The sequence below is a fragment of the Siphateles boraxobius genome, unplaced genomic scaffold (assembly GCF_051911475.1).
Source record: "Siphateles boraxobius isolate OS27281-9 unplaced genomic scaffold, OSU_SipBor_1 15, whole genome shotgun sequence".
NCBI lineage: Eukaryota > Metazoa > Chordata > Actinopteri > Cypriniformes > Leuciscidae > Siphateles > Siphateles boraxobius.
This window is the reverse complement of record NW_027508755.1, coordinates 3,611,347-3,635,070: the sequence shown is the minus strand read 5'-3', so window position 1 is coordinate 3,635,070 and position 23,724 is coordinate 3,611,347. Positions and strand designations below refer to the sequence as shown.

The 23,724-nt window shown below is 38.8% G+C and overlaps 2 protein-coding genes across 2 annotated transcripts; both read right to left on the bottom strand.

Annotated features, from left to right (window-relative positions):
- Positions 1-489: 489 nt before the first annotated feature.
- Positions 490-4,650, bottom strand: myadml2 (myeloid associated differentiation marker like 2). Its single transcript, XM_077230754.1, has 2 exons — positions 1,633-4,650; positions 490-1,541 (listed from the first exon to the last, which is right to left on the bottom strand). The coding sequence occupies exon 1, from the start codon at positions 3,990-3,992 to the stop codon at positions 3,081-3,083; it is 912 nt and encodes a 303-aa protein (XP_077086869.1). The 5' UTR covers positions 3,993-4,650; the 3' UTR covers positions 490-1,541; positions 1,633-3,080.
- Positions 4,651-6,144: 1,494 nt separating this feature from the next.
- notum1a (notum, palmitoleoyl-protein carboxylesterase a) lies at positions 6,145-22,576 on the bottom strand. Its single transcript, XM_077230720.1, has 11 exons — positions 21,966-22,576; positions 17,852-17,904; positions 17,659-17,754; positions 17,126-17,186; positions 16,929-16,987; positions 14,934-15,036; positions 14,661-14,852; positions 12,619-12,716; positions 12,377-12,524; positions 12,242-12,289; positions 6,145-10,964 (listed from the first exon to the last, which is right to left on the bottom strand). Exons 1-11 carry the CDS (start codon positions 22,316-22,318, stop codon positions 10,658-10,660), a joined length of 1,518 nt encoding a protein of 505 aa, XP_077086835.1. The 5' UTR covers positions 22,319-22,576; the 3' UTR covers positions 6,145-10,657.
- Positions 22,577-23,724: the final 1,148 nt, after the last annotated feature.

Genomic DNA, 23,724 nt, shown 5'->3' with positions numbered 1-23,724 from the left:
ATCACACACTAACACAACCCCCTAATTTAAAACTCTTCCCATTTATAAACCTTTACCACAAATAAAAATGTCTCTGCTTCAGATTTAACAAGCTTCTTGGGACATAAGTTCCTAATTTCCTAAAAGTGTAGATTATAACCACCAAAAGAAAACAAAAGTTGTGATAAATCATGAAAATAAATGTTAACATTATTATTAATTATTACATAATTAATGTGGTTCAGATAACATACTATTTTGAGTTTCTGTTGATTAATCCAATCTCTTTGATTGTATGAACTATTTTTTATTTCAATAAACTAAAATTTTTAACGCAACTACGGTTACTTTAAGATAAACCATATATATTATATATATTACATTACAGTGCACCCACTCACACATATTTGTACAGAAAATGTGTCTTAATTAACATGTATGGTCATTTTTGTGTGCTGGTATTTGGAGGTGGGGAGAATGAGAAATAAAGTGACACAAAAGAATCCAGTCTAATTACCAACATATATATATATATATATATTTTAATATGTTGTGAATAAGTAACAATATATTGTTACATTCTATATAAAAAGACATACTAAACTTCTATTGGAGCCTGAGTAGATTGACTGGATAATGCAATCTGAACACCGTGACAATTAAAGGCCATTCATGAAAAAACTGCATGATTTTTAATCTCTGTGGACAATACATAAAGAAGTGATATATTCCCTTTTTTTTTAATCGGAGGTCTCAGTTATGTCATGGCTAGATATTGCCATACAAGTAATCAAATAATAACAGTGCCTGTAATTATAATAACATTTAACAGTATACGTAAATTAGAGGAAAATACACATTAGTTTTACTTATAGTAAACCATATAAGAACCGTACTAATCCACAACAATAAGTGTTTAGTAGACATCAAAAACAAAATCAAAAACAGTTTTAAAGAGATAGTTCAGCCAAAAATTAATATTCAGCTTTAGAACGACACGAGGGCGAGTAAATGACAGATTTATAATCTTCGGGTGTTTAAACCTGATCCTGGGCTGTGTTTAACTCCACTCACACACTTCCCTGATGAGGACAGACCCTCGACCCCTTGATTTTGTCCGAGGCAGTGAGTCTACTCAATACATACACTTCAGACAGATCCTAAGACCACAATGCCACACACAAGTGACGTCACAACAGCAAGTGCTCATTTATTATACCCACAGGTGATCAAGGATATATGTGTGTGTCCCATTTAAACCCATTACAAGTGGGCACTCGTGCAACGTAAGCAATGGTGTGAACAAGACAGAGGGAATTTAGCAAGGAAAGGGCATAAAAAGTGGGCTACATTAATCCCGACACATTTAAAACCGCTCTCCGTCCACACTAGCGCTTTCAGGCATTTCCCAAAAAATTCTCATCCACACTGAAACGTAGAAAAATTATAAATCCATCTTACTGCGCATGCGTAAAACCTCACTGAGATGATACAGACGGAAAAATAAATGATAAAGTTATCGCACAATACTTCTGACAGGATCATTTTATTCAGCAAAATATCTCAGCATTCACTGATGTGTCGGGCTCTCACACACTCCTTCACGTTTGGTCTTAAACGCGACTGCTCATATGTTTTGCCGCAGGACAGCACATGTGAGTGAATTTTCTATCGTCTTTGCAGGACTGTGACATGAAGAGTGTGCAAAGTAATATGTTAACCAACTATGCGTGAAAGTGAATAGCACAATTGAATATCTATTGGTACAATATGCGTCACATGACTAAACATGCGTCATACCTCCGTTTTCACAGTCCACGCCACAACGCGAAAACGGCGATTTCAAATTCATCCACTTTGGAAAGCGTTTTCAAAAAGCTCAGTTTTCATTAATAAAAACGCTATCTCAGTGGAGAAAAAGATGCGTTTTCAAACAAAAATGTATTAGTGTGGACAATAGTGATGCGCGGATCGCGGTTATATCCTCGGATCGGGCGGGTCAAGTAATAAAAATAACATTCTGATTGATTAATTTCGGGTGGATATGATAAATCATTATTACAAAATATTAACTACATTCTCTAAAATATGAGCATGTCTAAAATGTATCTTTTTTTATGCCAAGCAGACAGGCACTAATTTGCACTCTCTTTAAGATATATGCGCGGGGTCCGCTTTTTTAAGCAGAAATGGAGCAGGTTCGAGAGAGAAGTAAAAAAGAAGAATTAAAAACAAAACAAAAGGAAGGAAAGAGAGAAAGAAAAGTACCGTGTGAGAGCGTTTTAGCTAAGTGGTTCACGAGGATGAACCGGTATGTAGCCTAATATGCAACGTCTGTGAATTGTGTGTGTGAGATCGCCTGTTCGGGAAGTCGCAGAGACAGAAACAGTGACACTCCAGGTTAAGTTTCAAGGGAGTAAAGCCTGTTTATGCCATCAAGAAAAAAAATTCTTTCAAATAAATTTAGTTTAAAGAAATGTTCCTTTAAAAACGCGCTCATTCATCAGTGTTTTAGCCTATGTTACCATTAGAGATGCGCGCATCATCCGTTTATCATCACGCGTAACAACACAGAATAATTGTAATTTGACCAGCGGGTGCGGATACTTAAATCAGAGAAAATTATTGGTAGCCTATGGCTGGATTTGTTTTTGGAGCCCTGGAGGGCCACTGTCCTGCAGAGTTTAACTCCAGCCCTAATTAAACACACCCGATCCAGCTAATGATGGACTTCAGACTCACTAGAAACATCCAGGCGCGTGTGTTGGAGCTGATCACAGCTAAACTCTCCAGGACGGGGGCTTTGGATGGACACCCTTGTTTTAGGGTTACAGTGACGATGAATTGCAGAGAGGAATTGGCACAGAAGTTATTTTTTACATTAGTATGCAACGAGCAGAGTAACTATTCATTGACACAATGAAAAATTCAATCCCAGCTGTTAGAAAGTCCAAACATTTTCATTCTAACCAACAAAAATGACCAAAAAAAAAAAAGAAAGAAGAGAAATTATACTAGTACACACAGCTGTTTTTATTGGCATGTTTGTATTTAACTAATTTCCAGTATTCATAAATCCACCGGATTGGATAAAGATGGCTTTATGCTGTTGAATGCGAGACAAACCGTATTCTTTGCGAGTACACCAGATCGGTGACGTACAGCACCAGATTGGCACTAGTGAACACGGCGATCACCAACTTGCTGTCCCAAGGGCACTTTCCTCTCGGACAGTCTCCCGGTCTCCCCGGGGATCCGTACTTCTTATCGAAGCTAAACACTGGCCAGATCACGGCAGCGCTCAGGTACAAAAGCACCGCCAGGAAGGTGTAGACGACCACGAAGCGGTCGAAAGGGAAGCGTAACGAAGACGTCCTCCCAGAAACGGTGAGAGCCACGACGACTACGGTCACGGCGAAGCACAGGCTGTAGACGACCACGCAATATTGGGTCGGGATGTGCCGGTTGTATTCGCTGTCGTTGGCCAGGGCGCCGAAGATAATGCAGGCTATGAAGGCTTGGACCACTTTAAGCAAGCCGGATACGGTGGCCATATATCCGACCACATGCCCCGGTTTGGCCCGTGTGATAAACACCTCGGCTCCGTAGGCGAAGCAACAGACGCTTGAGCAAACGGTGACTGCGATCCGGTAGTTCCTCACCTCGCATCCCTCCGACGGGCACTCCGACCTGAGGAAGTACACGGGATACACTATCGACGCCGTGACATACATGAGAGTGGCGAGCATGGCGAAGGCCACGGTGAAGTTGTCCCAGGAGATAGGCATGCACCCGTGGAGCCTCGTCACGTCCAGGGTGAAGACCAACAGTGTGACGGCGAAGCAGAAGCACCAGACGAACATGCAGAAGGTGCCGTAGGTGGCGCTGAATCCCGCGCCGTGGGCCACCAGGGCCATCGTGGTGCAGCCCAGGAGGAGCTGGACCATTCGGGCAGCGCCGAGTCCTGACAGCACCGCTGCCTTGTTTAGGTAATGACCTCCTTGGGGGTCCATGAGCCGTTTTTAGGTGGATCTAGATGGCCGAAATCCACAAACCTCGCCCTTTGCCTGAGTCTTTATTTAGGCAGCCTTAATGACAAATCTCCTTTACTGCTTCCCAGCCCTGCTTTATAATTACTGTCGAGTGTGTGGGATCGGATTACAGCTGAAACTCTGGATGTGAACGGACAGTACTTTTAGATTTTCAAAAGACAGATGAGCAAAATATAACACAGCAACAGTTTGAGCAGTTTAAAATTCAAATCATCGCTGTTATTTACTTCCAAAGTTCCAAATTCCAATCAATCAAATTCAAACGGCTTCCTTACAGCTGGAGTCTTTACACAGTCACCTTCTTCTCGCAGGTCTTCTACTGGTGTTTCTTAGTTGATCTAAGCAGAAAGTCCCCTGCGAGTCGAATGTCACCTGCTACGGCTGAATCGTCTCTTCATAATACAGAAGACGAGCAAGGTCCCGTAAATATCCCACATGACATGGTATCCGTAGGTTCCCAATTTCTTCAAATTCTTCAACTTTTAGCACTGATTACCTTTAGAACTCTTGCTCTCTCTCTAGCACTGTTTCCACTCTCACACACACACTGGCACTGGACTTGTACTAGGGAAAGCGGTTTTAATGAGTGTGTTCTGCCGAGCTCAGGGCCACGGGCTCCACCAGCTCTATAAATAGAGCCCTATATTCCACTGTGGAATGGGGTGGGAATCCAAATGTCTGCGTCAAGCAACAGTGCAGGGAGTCGTCTTTCATATGGTTGCAAACTCTGTGTGTGTGTGAGTGTGTGTGTGTGTGTGTGTGGACAGTTATAAGGTATAGGCCCAGGCACTGTCTGGCTCAAGGGAAAAGTGCATTGTAATGGCCCAAGATTGACCAGCTGATGAAAGATTGCTTGTCAGTTTTGTACATGATTATGACTAAACACAATTTTTTATTTTGCCCACAAAAACATTAGCCAATGCATTATTTTATTGTATCCTTAGTGGGAATTTAGAATAATTTTATATTAACTACTGCCTACTGTTTTTTTTTTCAAAATGAGAAGTTGATTTACATAATTAGATACTATATTTAGATGCTTCATCTACAGTATTTAAAATGTCTCAACAGCTTTCATTGGCCCAGTATCATCCAAAAGGTAGTGTTGGGGAAAGTTAATTTTAAAAATAATGCATTACAATATTGTGTTACTCCCTCAAAACATTAACTTCTTGCATTAATTATTTACTTGGGCTTGCTTGCTTGTTTTTTAGTAACAAAAAAAGTTGTTTAGCTCATGTAGTAAATGCCCTTTCACACCAAAAGTGAAATAAATAAGCCTCAGGCTGAATGAAATGCACATTCACTCCTGTACAGTAGAGGGCGCATCACAAACAAACCTTTCAGCTGTTGTGCCATTCTGGGTCAGAGAAGAAAAGGAAGCAGGTGAAGAAAGTTTAACTCTTACTTTTTGCAAAAAAATAAAAAATTAGGGTTTATCTTAAGTAATTTTTGCTTATGTGTAAAGTTGAATTGGATCATTGAAAATCAACAGCAAAGACGGTGGTTAATAAAGTGAGATTAAATACATAAAGTATATTTGTGTAATTTAACATTTTTAAGTATTGCAGGTATGCATAATATTCTAAGTTTGCATTTCACAGTTTTTGGCAACACTTTATTTCGATAGTCCACTTTAACCTCGGCTAGTTGACATGTAGTTACTTATAGTTAACAGAAGTTAAGAGTATTTGTCTGATTAAACTGTCTGCTTAATATCTGCCAACACTTTATTTTGATGCTTCCCAACAGACATTGTACTGACTATAAGACACGTTGCAAGTACATGTCAACTTATTCTACTAACTACCAGTCTACTAATAATCTAACGAGAGTTAGTTGAGATTTGTTGCAAATTAATTAATTAGTTGACATAGTTGCAAAGTTACTTAATAGAATGTCTGATTATTTTATTCATTTTGAGGAATACTGAATCTGATGAGTGAATACCTGCTCACAACCGTCATGTTTACACACAACGCCTATGCACTTACCCGCGATATATCTCAACATGGAGAAAGGAGAGCTGGCAGTCAATACATAAAAAAAAAAAGTGAGTTAAAAAGTGAGCTTTGAGAGTTAAACATGTTAAATGAAAAGGCAATATTAAATGTTCGTTTGGAATAACTGTAATGTTTTCTCTCAGGGACACATACATGCATTCAACACAAGAAAAACAAACAGAATTATTTACAATTTACAAAGAATCACTTCTCTGTGAAAATAGCATTATAAATATGATTTACATAACAAAATAAATATTCAGCTTAGCCATGTAGATTGAGTTTTCGGTTAAAAAATATGTTACAGAACAAAATAGCAATCAGTAATACCTTCACATCTCGTTGGTTTTCTTTTCTCTAGGTTGGTTTATTTAGTTATTGTTTTCCATAAGACCGCTACATAAAAATTATATTAAACCGTAATTTTCTATTAAATATTTTAACAGTCTAGAATGTCTTCATTTGACAAAGGTACTCCCAATGGAGTCAGCTGTTAATAAAACCTATACATAGCATCTCTCTGAGTGAGAATTTGCATTGATAAAAGTGTGATCAACCATCGGTGGTTTATTACATGAAGGGAAATTGCTCTAAAACGTGTCATTTTGCTCATTTTATCATTACGATACTAAGAAAAAGATGTCCCAAGAAAATGAGTGAAGTGAGCGAAATCTCCCTTTTAATACAATGTGAACGAGTTAAACTGAAGGTACACCAACAAGGTTTAGAGACCAACCTGAGTAGCAGGGTCACATTCAGGACATTGCGTGTCTAAAACGTGACTATGAAAAGGAGGATCTGTTTGCGGGAATTTACATTTCATCCAGGATTTGTGAGGATGTATGCATTTTGTTCCATAGAGAAATAGTTCTCCCAAAAATACAAATTCTGACATCATTTACAGGTCCTTCTCAAAAAATTAGCATATTGTGATAAAGTTCATTATTTTCCATAATGTAATGATAAAAATTTAACTTTCATATATTTTAGATTCATTGAACACCACCTGAAATATTTCAGGTATTTTATTGTTTTAATACTGATGATTTTGGCATACAGCTCATGAAAACCCAAAATTCCTGTCTCAAAAAATTTGCATATTTCATCCGACCAATAAAATAAGTGTTTTTAATACAAAAAAAGTCAACCTTCAAATAATTATGTTCAGTTATGCACTCAATAGTCAATACTTGGTGGGGAATCCTTTTGCAGAAATGACTGCTTCAATGCGGCGTGGCATGGAGGCAATCAGCCTGTGGCACTGCTGAGATGTTATGGAGGCCCAGGATGCTTCGATAGCGGCCTTAAGCTCATCCAGAGTGTTGGGTCTTGCGTCTCTCAACTTTCTCTTCACAATATCCCACAGATTCTCTATGGGGTTCAGGTCAGGAGAGTTGGCAGGCCAATTGAGCACAGTAATACCATGGTCAGTAAACCATTTACCAGTGGTTTTGGCACTGTGAGCAGGTGCCAGGTCGTGCTGAAAAATGAAATCTTCATCTCCATAAAGCTTTTCAGCAGATGGAAGCATGAAGTGCTCCAAAATCTCCTGATAGCTAGCTGCATTGACCCTGCCCTTGATAAAACACAGTGGACCAACACCAGCAGCTGACATGGCACCCCAGACCATCACTGACTGTGGGTACTTGACACTGGACTTCAGGCATTTTGGCATTTCCTTCTCCCCAGTCTTCCTCCAGACTCTGGCACCTTGATTTCTGAATGACATGCAAAATTTGCATTCATCCGAAAAAAGTACTTTGGACCACTGAGCAACAGTCCAGTGCTGCTTCTCTGTAGCCCAGGTCAGGCGCTTCTGCCGCTGTTTCTGGTTCAAAAGTGGCTTGACCTGGGGAATGCGGCATCTGTAGCCCATTTCCTGCACACGCCTGTGCACGGTGGCTCTGGATGTTTCTACTCCAGACTCAGTCCACTGCTTCCGCAGGTCCCCAAGGTCTGGAATCGGTCCTTCTCCACAATCTTCCTCAGGGTCCGGTCACCTCTTCTCGTTGTGCAGCGTTTTTTGCCACACTTTTTCCTTCCCACAGACTTCCCACTGAGGTGCCTTGATACAGCACTCTGGGAACAGCCTATTTGTTCAGAAATGTCTTTCTGTGTCTTACCCTCTTGCTTGAGGGTGTCAATGATGGCCTTCTGGACAGCAGTCAGGTCGGCAGTCTTACCCATGATTGCGGTTTTGAGTAATGAAACAGGCTGGGAGTTTTTAAAAGCCTCAGGAATCTTTTGCAGGTGTTTAGAGTTAATTAGTTGATTCAGATGATTTGGTTAATAGCTCGTTTAGAGACCCTTTTCATGATATGCTAATTTTTTGAGATAGGATTTTGGGTTTTCATGACCTGTATGCCAAAATCATCAGTATTAAAACAATAAAAGACCTGAAATATTTCAGTTGTTGTGCAATGAATCTAAAATATATGAAAGTTTAATTTTTATCATTACATTATGGAAAATAATGAACTTTATCACAATATGCTAATTTTTTGAGAAGGACCTGTACTCACCCCTCATGAATCGTTTTCAACAATGTCAAACCTTCTGTTTTACATACAAACACAAGTGGATTAAATACTGCCCAAACGCCTCCAAAAAGGCAACAAAGTAGTCCATGACTACTTCCCTATTGTCCATGCCGTGCTCCGTATTGTCAGATCAGTCACACTTGTGTTCATGTGAAAGGTTTGACGTCACTCATGCCGAAGCTCATTGTTTGCGGTGTTATCTTGGCCACAAATGAGATTTGATAGCTTTGGCAAAATGGGAATAAATGCCCATTCATATCAAGGACTATAACTATAACAACGTAGTTTTGAAGATTTTTTCCCATTCATTTTCCAATAGGGATTTCAAAAAAAGTCTTTGTTTAACTGTTATAAGCCATAAACCAAGCTAACCAGCTATGAGGTGAATGATAATATTACAAATTTTGATGTGAAGAAAAACAGTAATTGAAAATTGGACGTAATGACAAAAGGTACAAGACTGTGAACTTAATGCTTTTAGCGAGGGAAAGAACTATTTTGTGTCTATTTTGCACTCTTGATGTTTGAGTGGCGCCCCTTCATTGCTGTGCAGTTCTTTACTACATCGTGGCTGATATGTCGAATGTACATGAAAAATGATCTGTATTTCCCATGGAAGTCACCACAAGTGCGGCTTTTTTTTTAAACAATCATTTAACTTTTCCGTATCAAGTCACATAGTGACTGCCGCAAAAGTTACACGAGTTTTTTACCATTCCGATGAAGTAGCGATTTTTATAAATTTAGAAGAAAAAAAAAATGTTTCGCTCTAAAAATGACCGAACAACACCAAAGGGTTAAACACGGTTATTTTAAAACTAAGTTGAAATATCGAGGTCTAATGGCTTCAAAAAAAATAAAATAAAAACTAATAACATGGATTAACATCCTCTCAGCTCAAAGTAGGGCTGTCTTTAAAGGTTAATATCGTTAACAATCCATTTCCCTATGGAGAAATTGAATGGAGTTTTTACTTCTGAAACTCGACTGTTGCATACAGTTATCGGTATAGTTATCTTTATAGTTATTGTTCTTGGACGTGTTGAATGGATTTTGGGATATAGCATATGACTACTATGATACTTTTATTGTGTTCTTATATCCTTTTTGGCAAGTATAGATGACCAAACACTTTGATGATATTGAGAAACAGAAGCTTGAACATTGTTTGAAAGTTCTCCATTGCATTTACTGAAGGAAAAATATCATCCATGTTTGGAATGGCATGGGAGTTAGTTAAAGATAACAGAATTAGTATTATTACTATTATTAGGAGACTGACTACTCCTTTAAATATTATTATAATCAAGTCATATTATAGCAAAAAATAACTTAGCCGTACCCCAAGAATGATGTTGGGTTTGGAGTAGGTGATCCAGTGCTTTCCACACACACACACACACAAGTGTGTGTGTCTGTCTGTACCAAAGTTCCTGTTTACACGATTCTTTATAGTCTTGAGTAGATCCATATATATTTTACATGTACTTCATATAACCTGTGTCACAGATTATGAACTCTATAATATCCGTACACTCTCTCTGAATGGACATATAAAACTCTAATAAACTGTGGCTAAATATATTGGTAACAAAAGGAAATACGATTAAAACCACAAAGCAAACAACACAGCTGAAGATCCGTAAAACTGGATTACATTCGTGATACTTTTATAAACCAAAAGATAAATTAAGAGCAGAGATGCAGGTGTACCTTGTCCCGGTTTGCATGGTTTTCATCAGTACTTTGACCCGTACTGTGTTGGGAAGGTTTTGAACAGTCAGCAGCCCATGGTTTAACTGAGGTGGATCTGACAAGGACTCCGTTCCAAATCTCTGCTTTGGGCATCTCCACCATCTCCAAGCTGCTCAGTGAGGACAATCTGCACTGGTAATACATACGCTGGAGAAAATCTGGACTTTTAAATGCAACATTAATGAGGGGATCTAGAGATGGAAGCCCATAGAAATTTGGCACAGAGCCCCGACTAAAGGTGAGGCTCAGCCTGAGGTCAAAGCTGAGGTGGGTGAAGGGTTCGGAGGTATCAAACGGGGCGATGGAAAGGAGCGGGTCCTTTTAGCGTTTAGCTGCCACTGCTGAGCATGCCCAGTAGTTTACTCGGGTCCATGCCCTGCTGGTGGGCCATCTTCTGCACGTCGAAGCCCATGTGCATGAGGAACTGGATAACGTTCATCTCCTGTCCCGTCGACTGGTCTCGGATCGTTGGGCACGTCGGGTTGCAGTGAGGCCACGGACAGCTGTCAATCAAGTGCATGGGACAGCCTTTGGGAGGGGATTTATTATTTCTGCTGTTGTCCTGTAGACTGCGATCCCAGCAGTGGAGCGCTCTGGGTAAAGACGTGCCCTTGACTTGAACGTCGGTCCAGAAACTAAAATAAACACAAGAGGGCAGAATTACTCAATGAGTGTCCCGTTCATTTGACTAGTGGGAAAAAAATAACACTTCAAATGTGATTCAATGAATTCTCACCCTACTATTTACCAGCTATATTTAAGGGCCCCTATTGTGCTCATTTACAGGTTCATAATTTTCTTCAGTGGGCTCGCTAGAATATGTTTACATCATTTAATGTTCAAAAACGATTTCTGAAAAGCCCAGTCTGCTCTGATTGGTCGGCCAGTCTCTGCTCTGATTGGTCGGCCAGTCCCAGTCTGCTCTGATTGGTCGGCCAGTCCCAGTCTGCTCTGATTGGCCGGCCGTTTAAAGCGTGTGTAGGAAATGTAACGTCCCTTAACATAATCAGTGAGTATAAAATCCGGAGGCTTCCTGAGCCGCTGTAAACAGTACTGTAACTACACTAACTTTGGCATTAGTATTGCCGTATCAGTTCAAGCCAATAGAGTCAGAGTCCAATAATGACAGTCAAGAAGAACAAACTGATCGACTTGAACCAAATTCATCAGCACAACTTGTGTAGGGCGATTCACAGTGGCAAATCTTTATCTCACTCCTCTTACATTTTAGATGTGATATTTATAACTCTGTGTTTATAACATCTGACCTGCATGGTTCAGAAATCAGTCATTACACTGCAAAAAATACAGTGTTGTTTCTTACAGTTTTGTTGTTGTTTAATTGTCTAAATATATTTTTTTTTTAAATCAGATACATTTACTAGACAAGTACAATGATTGTGTTAATTACTAAAAAATTACTAGTAGTCTTAATTACTACTAAATTAATTGCCAATGGGGTAAGAAAAATGATCTTAATTCAATGGAAACCCATTGGCTGATCCCATTGGCAGATCATTTTTATAGTGTAGAGAAATGCTGAAAAACACAGCAAAAGGTTGTACTGCTGAGGAATAGTGTTAAAAATGTTTTTTTTTACCACCGTTTCCTAAGTTCATCCACCTTAGGAAGCCTGAAAAAGGGGTTTTGGATTCAGAGTAGAAATAACAGCAATTCTTGGACATGATGTCGACAACACACGACTAACACAGCTCAACCAGACCTCACCTCTTTATTTTGCGTATGCCTTGGGCGGGATGTTTTATCAAAGGTTTTATCCTAATCACAGTAGAACGTCAGGTAAAGTCTGTTCATTGCACTTTATTTAATTTGAAAAGTGCAAATCTACTCCTGAACTGACAGCACACCTGATCTATAAGTAGAGATGCACAAAATCAAAGAGATCACTTACTTTCTTGTTATGAATTCATGCGAGAGGCAAGCTGGAGCAAACATGGCACTGCAGGGGAAAAGCAGATAATCAGAAACAGCGAAAAAGTGATGGTGAAGAGAGCATGGATGCTCATTCAAAGTCGGTCATACTTACGGGACGTCCTTCAGAGTGTTCCTCAGCTCCGTCCCCAGATTCTGGATATAACGCCACTGGCCCTCTTGAACGGGCTGACCAGTCAGATGAATGTTGTCCACCGTTAGCTGGGCTTCGTCAAACAGCCACTGCACTATAAACACAGGACCTGTAATAAAGAAACATCACACTGGGTTATAAAAGCAACCAAACGCAATGGTGTCTGTAAAGAACTCGTGGATGGTGATGGTGCATGTACTCACGTTTAATGGTAGGATAAACTTTATATCCAAAGAAGCAGTTCCATTCTTTTCCTTCATAAGCCTGTCGGCATCGCTCGGGTACAACACCACCCCAGTATCTGTCGACAAGAAGTTTGTGACTTTATTTTTACGAATATTTGGTGTGATGAACATTTTAACTTTATTGAACGGCTGTTAAATTGTCTGTTGAGACAATACAAACATTTTCATTGCAGTTGTATCCTATGTTTTGTGATAAAAAGCTCAACTGTCTGAATGCCTGCTTGAAAACATGTAAATACTATTTGACTTTCTTCGCCGTGAAAAGCGAGTGTCAGAAACTGAAAATTGTGCATCAATGCCCTAGTGAGCTGCTCTATTTCTGCTTTTTTCCATAAGCATTTTCATTCAGCCCAATGCCTTTATTTCCGCAATTTGCAGAAAGAAAGAATTTTTGAATGTGATTGAAATGTGAACAGGACTTTAGTTTGGTCACTTCTCACAAGAAGTTGGGATGGTATAAAACTGTTTTTTTATTTCATTTCAGAGATTTAGCCACTTTTAGTGATACAATAGTGGTACCAAGACAAAATTTGCAAGATCTGTTCTGAAGGTGTGGAACGAGTCGAGTCCTCTTTAAAAATCGAATGTAAATACAAAACGATGTGACCCACCTCTCTAAATGAAGTCCATTGAGTTGAGAATTTCAGTCACTTACAACAACCCATCCCAATTAAAATCAGTGTACTCAGATAGCATAAACTCTACAATGCAACTGTTCTTAAGGTTAGAGGTATACAAATCCCTAAATCTTAAGCATGAGCAATAGCAAGATCAAATTGGTCTGTGTTAAAGGTAGGCTTTTTGTTACTGGTTGAAACACTCAATGCAGAGTTGTAGACAGCCGTCTGTCACAGAGCAACACAAACAAACAGCAGCCATATTTGATGCTGCGTTGATGCCACAACTACCATAATTAAGAGATGGCAACCCAAGACGTTCTACCTGGAACTCGGATTTATGCGTTTTTATGTCAATGCTGAAATGAAACTGCAGCATCAGGTGGTACAAGTAAGAGTAAGGTGGTACATGCAAGTTGTTTACCTTCATTATTATTGTAATGTTATGTGCTTTCAGACATGAGCTAATTTAATGCAGTCTCTCGTCTCGTGACGCGTTGCAGCCTCTGCTCTGGCTGTGTGAGTTCATGGGCCCTATTTTAAGGATCTAAGCACATGGTATAAAGTGCACGGTGCACTTAGGGCGTGTCCGAATACACTTTCTAGTTTAACAACGAGAAAATGGTCGGCGCATGGTCTAAAAGGGTTGTCTCTATTCTCTTAATGAGTAATGGATGTGTTTTGGGTGTAACATGGAATAAACCAATCAGAGTCTCATCTCACATTCCTTTTAAAAGCCAGTTGCGCTCGCGCCATGGCGGATTCGCTATTTACATGGCAGAATTTGATAGTGGAAAGACTGAACGCTTCTCCAGAGCGCAAACGTATCTACTCGTGCGTGAGGTTAAAGCTGTGTGTGTGTATATGTGTGAGGTCAAAGCGAGCAAGCATCTACGGGACAAGCCGGAATCCACCATATCTTTATGTACACAACAATAATCTTCTACATTGTAATCCTTTTATTTTTAATATTTGGCATGTTTGTGTGCTGCTGCATGTCCCTGTGTGTGTAATAAGCAGAGAGTATGCACGCTGTGGACCGGTCTATAGGCTCATATTACTAACGCGCTATTTAAATAACAAAAAAAAATATTCAGTCTATTTCAGTTGCCTCAAAATAGCAACGCGCCAACAATGCGCCTGAAGCCACCTCGTTTTCAGACTAGGACGCAAAAATGAAAACTGTCGGGCAGAAAATAGCAAAAACACCCACGTCGCGCCTGCCGCTGCATTGCACCATGTGTATGATAGGGCCCTGTGTGTTTTGACATTGGAGACGCTCTGAAGAGACAGTGGGATCTACTGCTTTCAAAGCTAAATTGCTATCGCTAGCGTCTCCGAAGTTGCTTACCCTACCTTTAAAGACAAGCGTAATATTCTTACTTGATTCCTCTCTTGATGACCTCTGTGGGTGCACAGTTGATGGAGTCCACACAGTCAGTGCAGCGGTATTGTTTGTTGTCCAAGAACCAGCCAGAATCAGCCAGACCCCTGACCTGGATGTTTGTGTGACCCAACTCCTCCAGGAGCTCAGATACCGGGTCCACGTTCAGCAACACCCCAGTGCCGCCCGCGCTGTGCACAAGACACACACACTTACTCATCATCAGTCACAGACATCAGAGTCGGAGACTATGGTCTGTATTGTGGACTCACCTGCTTCCCGCTAACAGCAGTATCTTGGCATTGTCCAGACCCCTGGTGAGCAGGTCCTTCACCACTTCCTTTATGATCAGTGACCCCATGAACGCATAGTCATCTGTACACAATAAACAACCGATTAATGAACGGCCAGCGCCAACTAGCTTATAACAGCTATAAAAAAAGATTAGGTCTAGTTGTTAGATGGCCATTACAAGAAAACTATAGCATCCTACTGTACTTCTGCAGTGATGCTATAAAAAGTGGTAATTTATTGGCACTGTGATATGCAAACCAAAGGTTTTGGGTCATTAAGATTTACAAATTATGATTGTAAAGCGCTTTGGGTGTACAGTAGTACATATGAAAGCGCTATACAAGTGCCTCCTTCAAGATTAATATTGAACTTGTATTCAGAATCAGCAAAGACGCATTCAATTGATCAAAAGTGACATTAAATACATTTATAATGTTACAAATAGATTTTTATTTCAAATACATGCTGTTCTTTTGAACTTTTCTATTCATCAAAGAATCTTGGTTCCCAGAGAAATATGAAGCTGTTTTCAACATTGATAATCAGAAATGTTTCTTCAAATGCATCATCATATTAGAATGATTTCTGAAGGATCATGTGTAGGGATGGGAATCGAAAACCGGTTCCACTCGAGAACCGGTTCTAAATTTTACGATCCATCGATATTGTATGCCCTCGACGTTAACGAGTCCTCTTATCGATGCTCCTGCTCTGAGTCAGCCATAGTATGTACAGACCGTGAACTCACAACTGTCCCTTTTGTCCTTTATCAAGCACCATAGCACCGCGTCCAAAGATAATCTTTGTCCTGCAAAGTCTTATTTGATCAGTGAGTAAAATTGTCTCTCTCTGGTAATGTAGATGAACCGCTGCGCTTGTGACAGGGCGCATGTTAAACTGATCGAGCAGAGAGAGAGAGAGAGCCCCGGTCGCGCGCACGCACTCTCTCTCTTCGGAGCAAGGCGAAAGTAGGCTTCACCGTCTCAAAACTAAGCGCTGTCTTCCTCTCTCCCTCGCACATATTAATCAAAATAAACGACACGATGGTAAGGTAGGGAGACTAAAGTTTTATGTGGAGCATTCGGAGATTTGTTTTTCCTGAATTGCCGCTGGGTGTGAATTGTGCTAAAATACGTTGCCTTATCTTCTCTGAAAAGTCTTCCGCACATTCAGCTGACATAATCACACTTCAAATAAACGAAAAAAAACGATCCAGTGATGAAATGTTTTCTGTGATGACACACATCTTGTGGGATGTCCCAACTGGCGGGATAATCACACAACGCGCACACGTCCGATAATGACACGTCCAATTCGCGAACTAATGACTCATTTGAACCGATTCGTTTTAATGAATGGTTAAAACAACTGATCTTTCCAACACTGAACTCACGGGACGTTTAATCGGTGTATAACTAATCGGTAACACTTTACAATAAGGTTCCATTTATTACAGAAATTACATAAAAAGTACAGTTTGCTTAGTCAAGTGTAAGCATTAAAACGACTTGTTTTCCCCCCCGAAAAAGACTACTTTTTCCCACACAGTGCTATCAGGAATCGATAAGAGAATCGTTAAAGAATCGGATCGATAAGCAGAATCGTTAGTGGCATTGATATTGATAAAATCTTATCAATTCCCATCCCTAATCATGTGACACTGAAGACTGGAGTAATGATACTGGAAATTCAGCTTTGATCACAGGAATACATTACATTTGAACAAATATTCACAAAGAATATCATTATAATTTTAAATAACTCTTTTCCATTTATATTACTCCAAACTTTTGAATGGCAATGTATCCAGAAGTCATTATATTAAGTACATAATTTTTCACTACAATTCTCTTGCACTCTTTTTTCAAGGTTAAAGTAAAATAATATTTTCAATGTGGTTTCACTGGCATTTGGACCATACTATATAACATGGTACACAATATATAATCTTTTAAATATATTTTGAATCTTACTTTGATCAGTTTTTGGTGAGGCTCCACTCCATACGTCACTAGAGCAGTATGGGATGAACCTGGAAAGTCATAAACACAAAGACTTCCGGTTCAAATTTGTGCCAATGTAACCATCATGAAAACCACTGTTACATCTCAAGTGAAGAAAAAAAAAAAAAGAGTATTATCTACACAAGTATTCACAGAGAGATACTCACACCATGTTGGCATTCCACCAGTGTGGGTTTTCCTCTGGAAGTGAAGACAGTATCCCTGTGCCTGAAGTTAAAACAAAGACATATAGAACTATGAAATAATGCAAAATAACAGAAATGAGAATGACCTTTCTATAATTGTTTTGAGATCTAGTTTATGTGCGTTTATCGTGCCAAAAAATTTGGCCTGAGTTCCAACAAAGTCCATTTAAGGAAAGTCATTTCACTCAGCGGCCATCTTTAAAACATTTCCATCACATTTTCCAAAGCTCTTCAAAAAACCTTAATGATTAAATTTCATATTTGAAATCTGACAACAACGATCTCATCAATTTTGTCTTTAAACGCTCAAATCATGAAAATCAAAGGCAGCTGCAGTGATGCAATGACGTTACCGACTGGTGGTTGGCTCTTTCATTTAGTAGGTGGGGCTTATTCCACCATATTGCGTGTTGCAACATCTTTCTGTATAGCTAAAGTCATTTGGTGTGAACACTGATACTATAAGCAATGAAACCACTGTTGGCATTTCTAACCTGTCTTAGTTTGTGCCCATTTGGAGGAGCTCATGAGCCGCCTCATGGTCTCGTATCTGCTGTCACAGTTCTCCTTGTTGAAGCAGTACCAGCCTCCTGCACAGAGACACATGTGTCACACACGTTCATCATCACATGTGCACTCAACGGTCGGTGAAGAACTTCTTCTGATGACTGAAAGCGTCACACTTACCCTCCAGAAATATTAACCACCTCCTGCTTCCTTTGGACTCCTTCAGGTAGTACCTACAGTAAAGCAGACAACCATTAAACCTGAACCTAAAGGCTATGTATATATACATACATACTTATATCAATTCAGTTTAAATAAATCATGAATACAGTTTCTCAAGATATAAGCAGTTATTGTCAGCATTGTGTCAACAAAATATGAGTCTAATCCTAAAAAAGGCAATGAATGGATATAAAACAGAATGAAAGTCTCACAAAGTGTGATTAATTAAATGTGCAAGTACTTGAATTGAAGTGTACTTCAGATCTTTAAAAAATATATATATATCTATATATTTATTTTTTATTTTTTTTAAGATCTGAAGTACACTTCAATTAAAGTGCTTGCACATTTAATTAATCACACTTTGTGTGTGATAATGCAAAGATGGATAATATATAAAATTATCCATTTGCAGATTTTAATGAAACAATTTTAATGAAACAATAAAGTGTACTTAAAGGGACAGTTCACCCAAAAATGAATATTCTGTCATCATTTACTCTGTTGAACATAAAAGATGATATTTTGAATAATATGTAACCAAACATTGACTTTTAGCTATTGTATTTTTTTCCTACTATGGAAGTCAATGGCTACTGACAACTGTCCGGTTACCAACATTCTTCAAAATATCTTCTTCTGTGTTCAAGAGTAAATAATGACAGAATTTACATTTTTGTGTGAACTGTCCCTTTAAAGAGACTACATTTTTTCTTAACTCAACTGACGTACATTTTTAAAAAGTGAACCATGTAATGTCAAATTACAAATTTTACTTTAAAGTACATTTTGATTCATTATATTTTAATAATATTTTGTTGTGTTTTAAAAAAGTAGCCTACACTTAATTTGATACGTTGAATAACATACTAAAGCATATGTAATTTTAATTTGAACTGTAGACTGTTATTGGATATTACATCTATACTAAATTACAACTTCATTCCAAATGTGTATTACTTACAAATATATGTAAACATGACACAAGGTTTCAATAGAAATTACATTAAAGTATGTTTTAGTGTACCATAAATGCTTGACACTACATTCAACAGTACAGTTACACCATATTTCAACAGAAATTACACACAAAGATGTACTTAAGTAGCTCAAACAAAATGTAAAGTCAATTTAAAACTATAATAAAACTACATTTTCGTTTAATTGCAATAAATATGCAATCAAGTGTCTGAAAACATTGCATTTAGTTCGCACTTAAAATATTGTTTTAAAGTATATTATTTCAGTAATAAGTAACTTCTTTCTCCACAGGTTTTCATGGCTATCTGAGATGTTCACGGTTTCCACAAGAGGGCGTTCAGATATCGCAGAAACTCAAACTTCAGCCTCTTGTTGCGTGTGTGAGAAACTACAGTTGTGGCTCCGCGAGTCGCTGTGAGGGGCATCAGTCCGCCATAATTAAAGACAGCTTTGATTTGCATCCAATTTATGCCACTGGTGACCACATTTTTGGCATGTGGTGTACATTTCTCACTATTACCCACCTCACCACTACTTACACGCTAACAATTTATGTTTCACTGCATTACAGCTTATAAAGCTTAGGTTGCAAGCGCTCATAAACTTAACGCGGACATTCAGTAAAGGTTTTTATAAATGCTGGAAAATTAGGATAAGCCTGATCCTAAAAGCTTTTCTGCACTATCTAGGAGTGATTTTGAGTTTCACAGAACTTCAAGCGTAGGAACACTTAAGGATGTTGCAAGAAGTCAAAAACAGATGAACAGTTAAAGCCTATTTGTTACTCAATATATCCAGCTATTCAGATCTTATGCATCTACCATAAATATTGTCAATTACAAATGAAGGCGAATGTGAAAGTCCATTTCACTGTTAATATTCTTTAACTCCAAAACACTGTGCTTAACACTGCTTCATATAAAGAGTTTTTGAATGTAATAATCATTATAGAAGCAGATTTGCATGAATATAAGGCATATCAAAGTTTTATATAAAGGATCATAGTGCGAGTTTGTTCACTGTAAAAGATCATGCATAATGAAAGTTTACCTCACAAGATGTGCAGGATAAATAGGTTGTTTTAACAAGATTTATCCTATTGATTATTATGTATATAGATTTAGCACTGTCAACATCAGCCTACACATGAAACTGTCAAGGAAAGAGTACTTGTATGCAAGCTGGGTCCATTTTTGTTATTATTATTATTATTTTTTTACTTCTGAATATTTGTCTCCACTTTTACTTCGTACAGAGTCTAGATTTTTAACTTCAGTGCTTGAGATTTCAATGTAAGACGGCAGAGGCTCAGGGATGTCATGATGTGTCTGGTGCCTAATCACTTATTCATATGGTAAATAATGCACATGGCACTGTAAAAAATAATATGATCAATGAATTATGACAACATGTTTGAACTCATCAAAATAAGTTAGGCAATTTTTTTATAAGGTTTAAAAGATTCAATTCATTCGTTTTTAAGTCAGTTTAATGTAATTTAAGTTATGACTTAAACATCCAAGTTGATTGTACTTAATTTAAGGCGATAACTTTTTTTTACAGTAATCAATTACTGATATTGTAAATAATGCATATGGCAGTCATTTTGTAGTGTCTAAAACCAAGAAATACTGTCACAAGATCACAAAACATGACAATCAAGCATATGCTTTTATTAGCATTACATATATTCTAGTAATTGGGCATTTTAGCCAATTAGCTTGTGTTGTTTTGACCAGAGTGTCTTGAATTGAGTTTCAGTCTCCAGGTGTAGAGCGGGGTCAACAATAAAACACTCTTGGGTTCAACACTTGGCGGTTGGGGTTAATGATTGGCAATTACTCTGGGCTTTTGGACTCTTTGGACGTGTTCGGATTTTTGCAGAGACACAGACAGCTTTTTCTCTGATTGTAACAAAAATAAAATAGATATAAATTGTGAACGATCAGCAGTGGCAGGTGCACAACAGCCAGTTGAGATGTCACTGAAATCAGACGTTTTATTGTCACTCAGTTGAAAATCATCTCACAAGCAGATATTAGACACACTTGACCGATGTATCACATATCTCCCTCTTACTGTACTCAAGCCCCACCCACCTGTCACTGTATTACTGTTTATTCTCTCGCTATATTCTTCTCAACCTGATCCTGACATGCTCAACTTGCTCTGACAACACCTTACATTTGTATTATTGGATTAGTATTATTGCTTTAAAACCTGATTTTACCTGACATGAAACTGCCAGGTCACTGTCTTTCAAGTGTGTCAAAACCAATTAGGAGATGCTTAGACTTTACTGGAGAACACACTCATAGCGATTCATTTGTATCTTAATTCATTTATTTAACTTGATGCCAAATGCAAAAGTCGAAGCTTTTTCTTAAGCGCTTGGAGTTTAAACCCCAACTAAAATCAGGAAGCAATGACAGAAATTGTTGATACAAAGTGGTGAAAAAAGGTTCCAGCGATGCCATAGTTATTTGGGGAACCAAAAATCATTCTTCTATTTCAGTGAACGGTTTCAAAAGAACATTTTTTTTTTTTTTTGTCATAGTATGAAGAACATTTTAATAATCTAAAAGAACAGTTTATTCAATGGAAAGGTTCCATGGATGTTAAAGGTTCTTCCTGTAACCATAGAAGCCAATAAAGAACCTTGACTGTGTAATGATGTCAATTTTAGAATGTAGGTGTAAAAACTACAGTAGTCAACATTTGAAGTGGATCAAAAAAGTTAGAACGGGTATTGTTCAAAATTCATATATAACTTTGATGAAAGGTTTTGATCCACTTCAGATGTTGACTACTGTACAATGGTCACCATAATCTGCTTATAGTTTAAAATGCCATTGCTACTGTAAGTAGACTCATAATAGTATGCCTCTTCTGACGATGAGAGGAACTTATACGGTATAAGTTCTGACAGCGATGGCTCAGTCGGTTTTACTGTAAACTCGCAACAATAACGGTCGAGATTATATGGTGTGAGTCGGCGCGTGCCTAAAATGATGCACAGATACTGTCCAATATAAGCATCCCACTTTTGTGTAACCTAACGTTTTTTATTGTAACCGGCGTGCTTTCTTACCCTGCTGGGGTCCCGTCGTTACAGGTGACCGATGTATTCTCCAGGAAATGTAACTTCATGTCGTAGTCGAGCTTCTGCGCCGAGCACGGGTACAGAGACTGCGCAAGGTTCTTCACCTGAGTCATGAAGTTGTCCATGTTTTCTTCCACGGCTGTGAAATCCAGTGAGAAGCTCTCGGTGGTTTCCGCGCGGTCGCGGGACTGTGCGGAGGGGAGCACGCGTCGTGGCTGCGGGTTTCGACCTCCGCGGAACCTCCGCGCGTCGAGCGCGCCGCACTGGAACAATCCCAGCATCACAGCCCAATGAACGACGCTCATCACCCGCACGCTCGTCTGCGACGCCCTGCACTTCATCACGCGCTCCTCCAAATCCTGAGGTGCTGCTGAAAGTCTGCACAAGCAGTTACACACACACACTCACAAAAAAAAAATAACTAAAGATAATAGTTACATAAAGTCAAAAATGTGTGGAACAGGTGAGCTTTCTCAGTGCAAAACTTGGAGGTCCTTTAAAGCTTTTCTTCTTTTTCTTTTAAATACTTAATACACTGCTCCCTCAACTGACACGAACACTCCCCTGACTGTTGCGTGCTCTTCTGTTCACTACCTGTGTGTGTGTTTAACCCGCTCTGGGTTTTAACCCTGCTCTCTTTCCCGCGAACCAATCGCTGTGGAGGGGCGTGATCCAGTCGCACTCATTTCTGTCCTTTTCATTTATTGAAAAAAAAGCTCATAGTTGGGTTCTTTTGATCTGCGATATTTTTCTTGATGTGGTAGTCTTTTATTGGCATTGAAATGCCAGTTTCCTAATCCACGGGAATTTATAGAGTGAGAATAAGATTTTTCTGACACTTGGCTCTTGTGGATTGGAAAAAAAAATCTATGTAAATATAGAAATTATATAACAAATAGCGTGAGAATTTACAAGCAGTGGTGGATCTAGGCTACTTTATTATTGGTGTTAACAATTCTTTATAGTTTATGTAGCATATAATTTTAATTTTACTATAATTTAAAGTTTATAATGTAGGCCTATTATTTGGTGACTAGCTTCAAAATACAGCATATGTACTAGAAATATGCTGTCTAAAAATGCTGGGTTGTTTCAACCCATGTTTGGGTCAAATTTGGACAAATTGAACTGTTGGTTTAAAATAAAAATAGAATTTTTAACCCAACGGTTGGTTTTGTCCATATTTGACCCCGAAAATAAACAATGTGCTCAAATACACCTTGGTTTAAATGTTTTAGTTTAATTTTGAAACCAACTTTGTCCATTTTTGACCCCACAAAATAAACAAAACGAGCAAATCCAACTGTTGGTTTAAATGTTTTAGTTAAATTTGTAAACCCGTCGGTTGGTTTTCTCTATCTAGCCTATTCGACCCAAACATGGGTTGAAACAGCCCAGCTTTTTATTTCTCAAGTGTGTGTCTATTACAAGTCCAGCTACCTATAGTCTGCAGTCTTGTGAGAAAACTTTTTTTAATTTCATAATGGGAACGAAAACTTGTCTAGGCCAGCTACGTTGTGCGTGTCCTAGGCTACTATAAGAGATTCCGCGCTTTTTTATCAACTGGAGTCTGTAGACGAGGGCCTCTGAAGATCAAAGGAGTCCGTCATCACTCCTCCACCCTCATGAAGACCCTTCAGACTTTCCCTCTGCTGAATATTTGGAGTCGGAAGGGAAACCCGCACGGGACGCTCCTTTTAGTGGGCAAATTAAATATTAAACTGGTTTATATCGGTGCAAGTCAAAC

What these genes read in the sequence shown, in the direction of transcription:
- myadml2 (XM_077230754.1), bottom strand. Translation starts at nt 3,992, where the DNA reads ATGGACCCCCAAGGAGGTCATTACCTAAACAAGGCAGCGGTGCTGTCA.
- notum1a (XM_077230720.1), bottom strand. Translation starts at nt 22,318, where the DNA reads ATGAAGTGCAGGGCGTCGCAGACGAGCGTGCGGGTGATGAGCGTCGTT. An exon ending in CTCACCAAAAACTGATCAAA is followed by an intron (nt 15,037 to 16,928) that starts GTAAGATTCAAA and finishes TATTGTGTACAG; the next exon opens with ATGACTATGCGTTCATGGGG. An exon ending in CTGCTGTTAGCGGGAAGCAG is followed by an intron (nt 14,853 to 14,933) that starts GTGAGTCCACAA and finishes TCTTGTGCACAG; the next exon opens with CGCGGGCGGCACTGGGGTGT.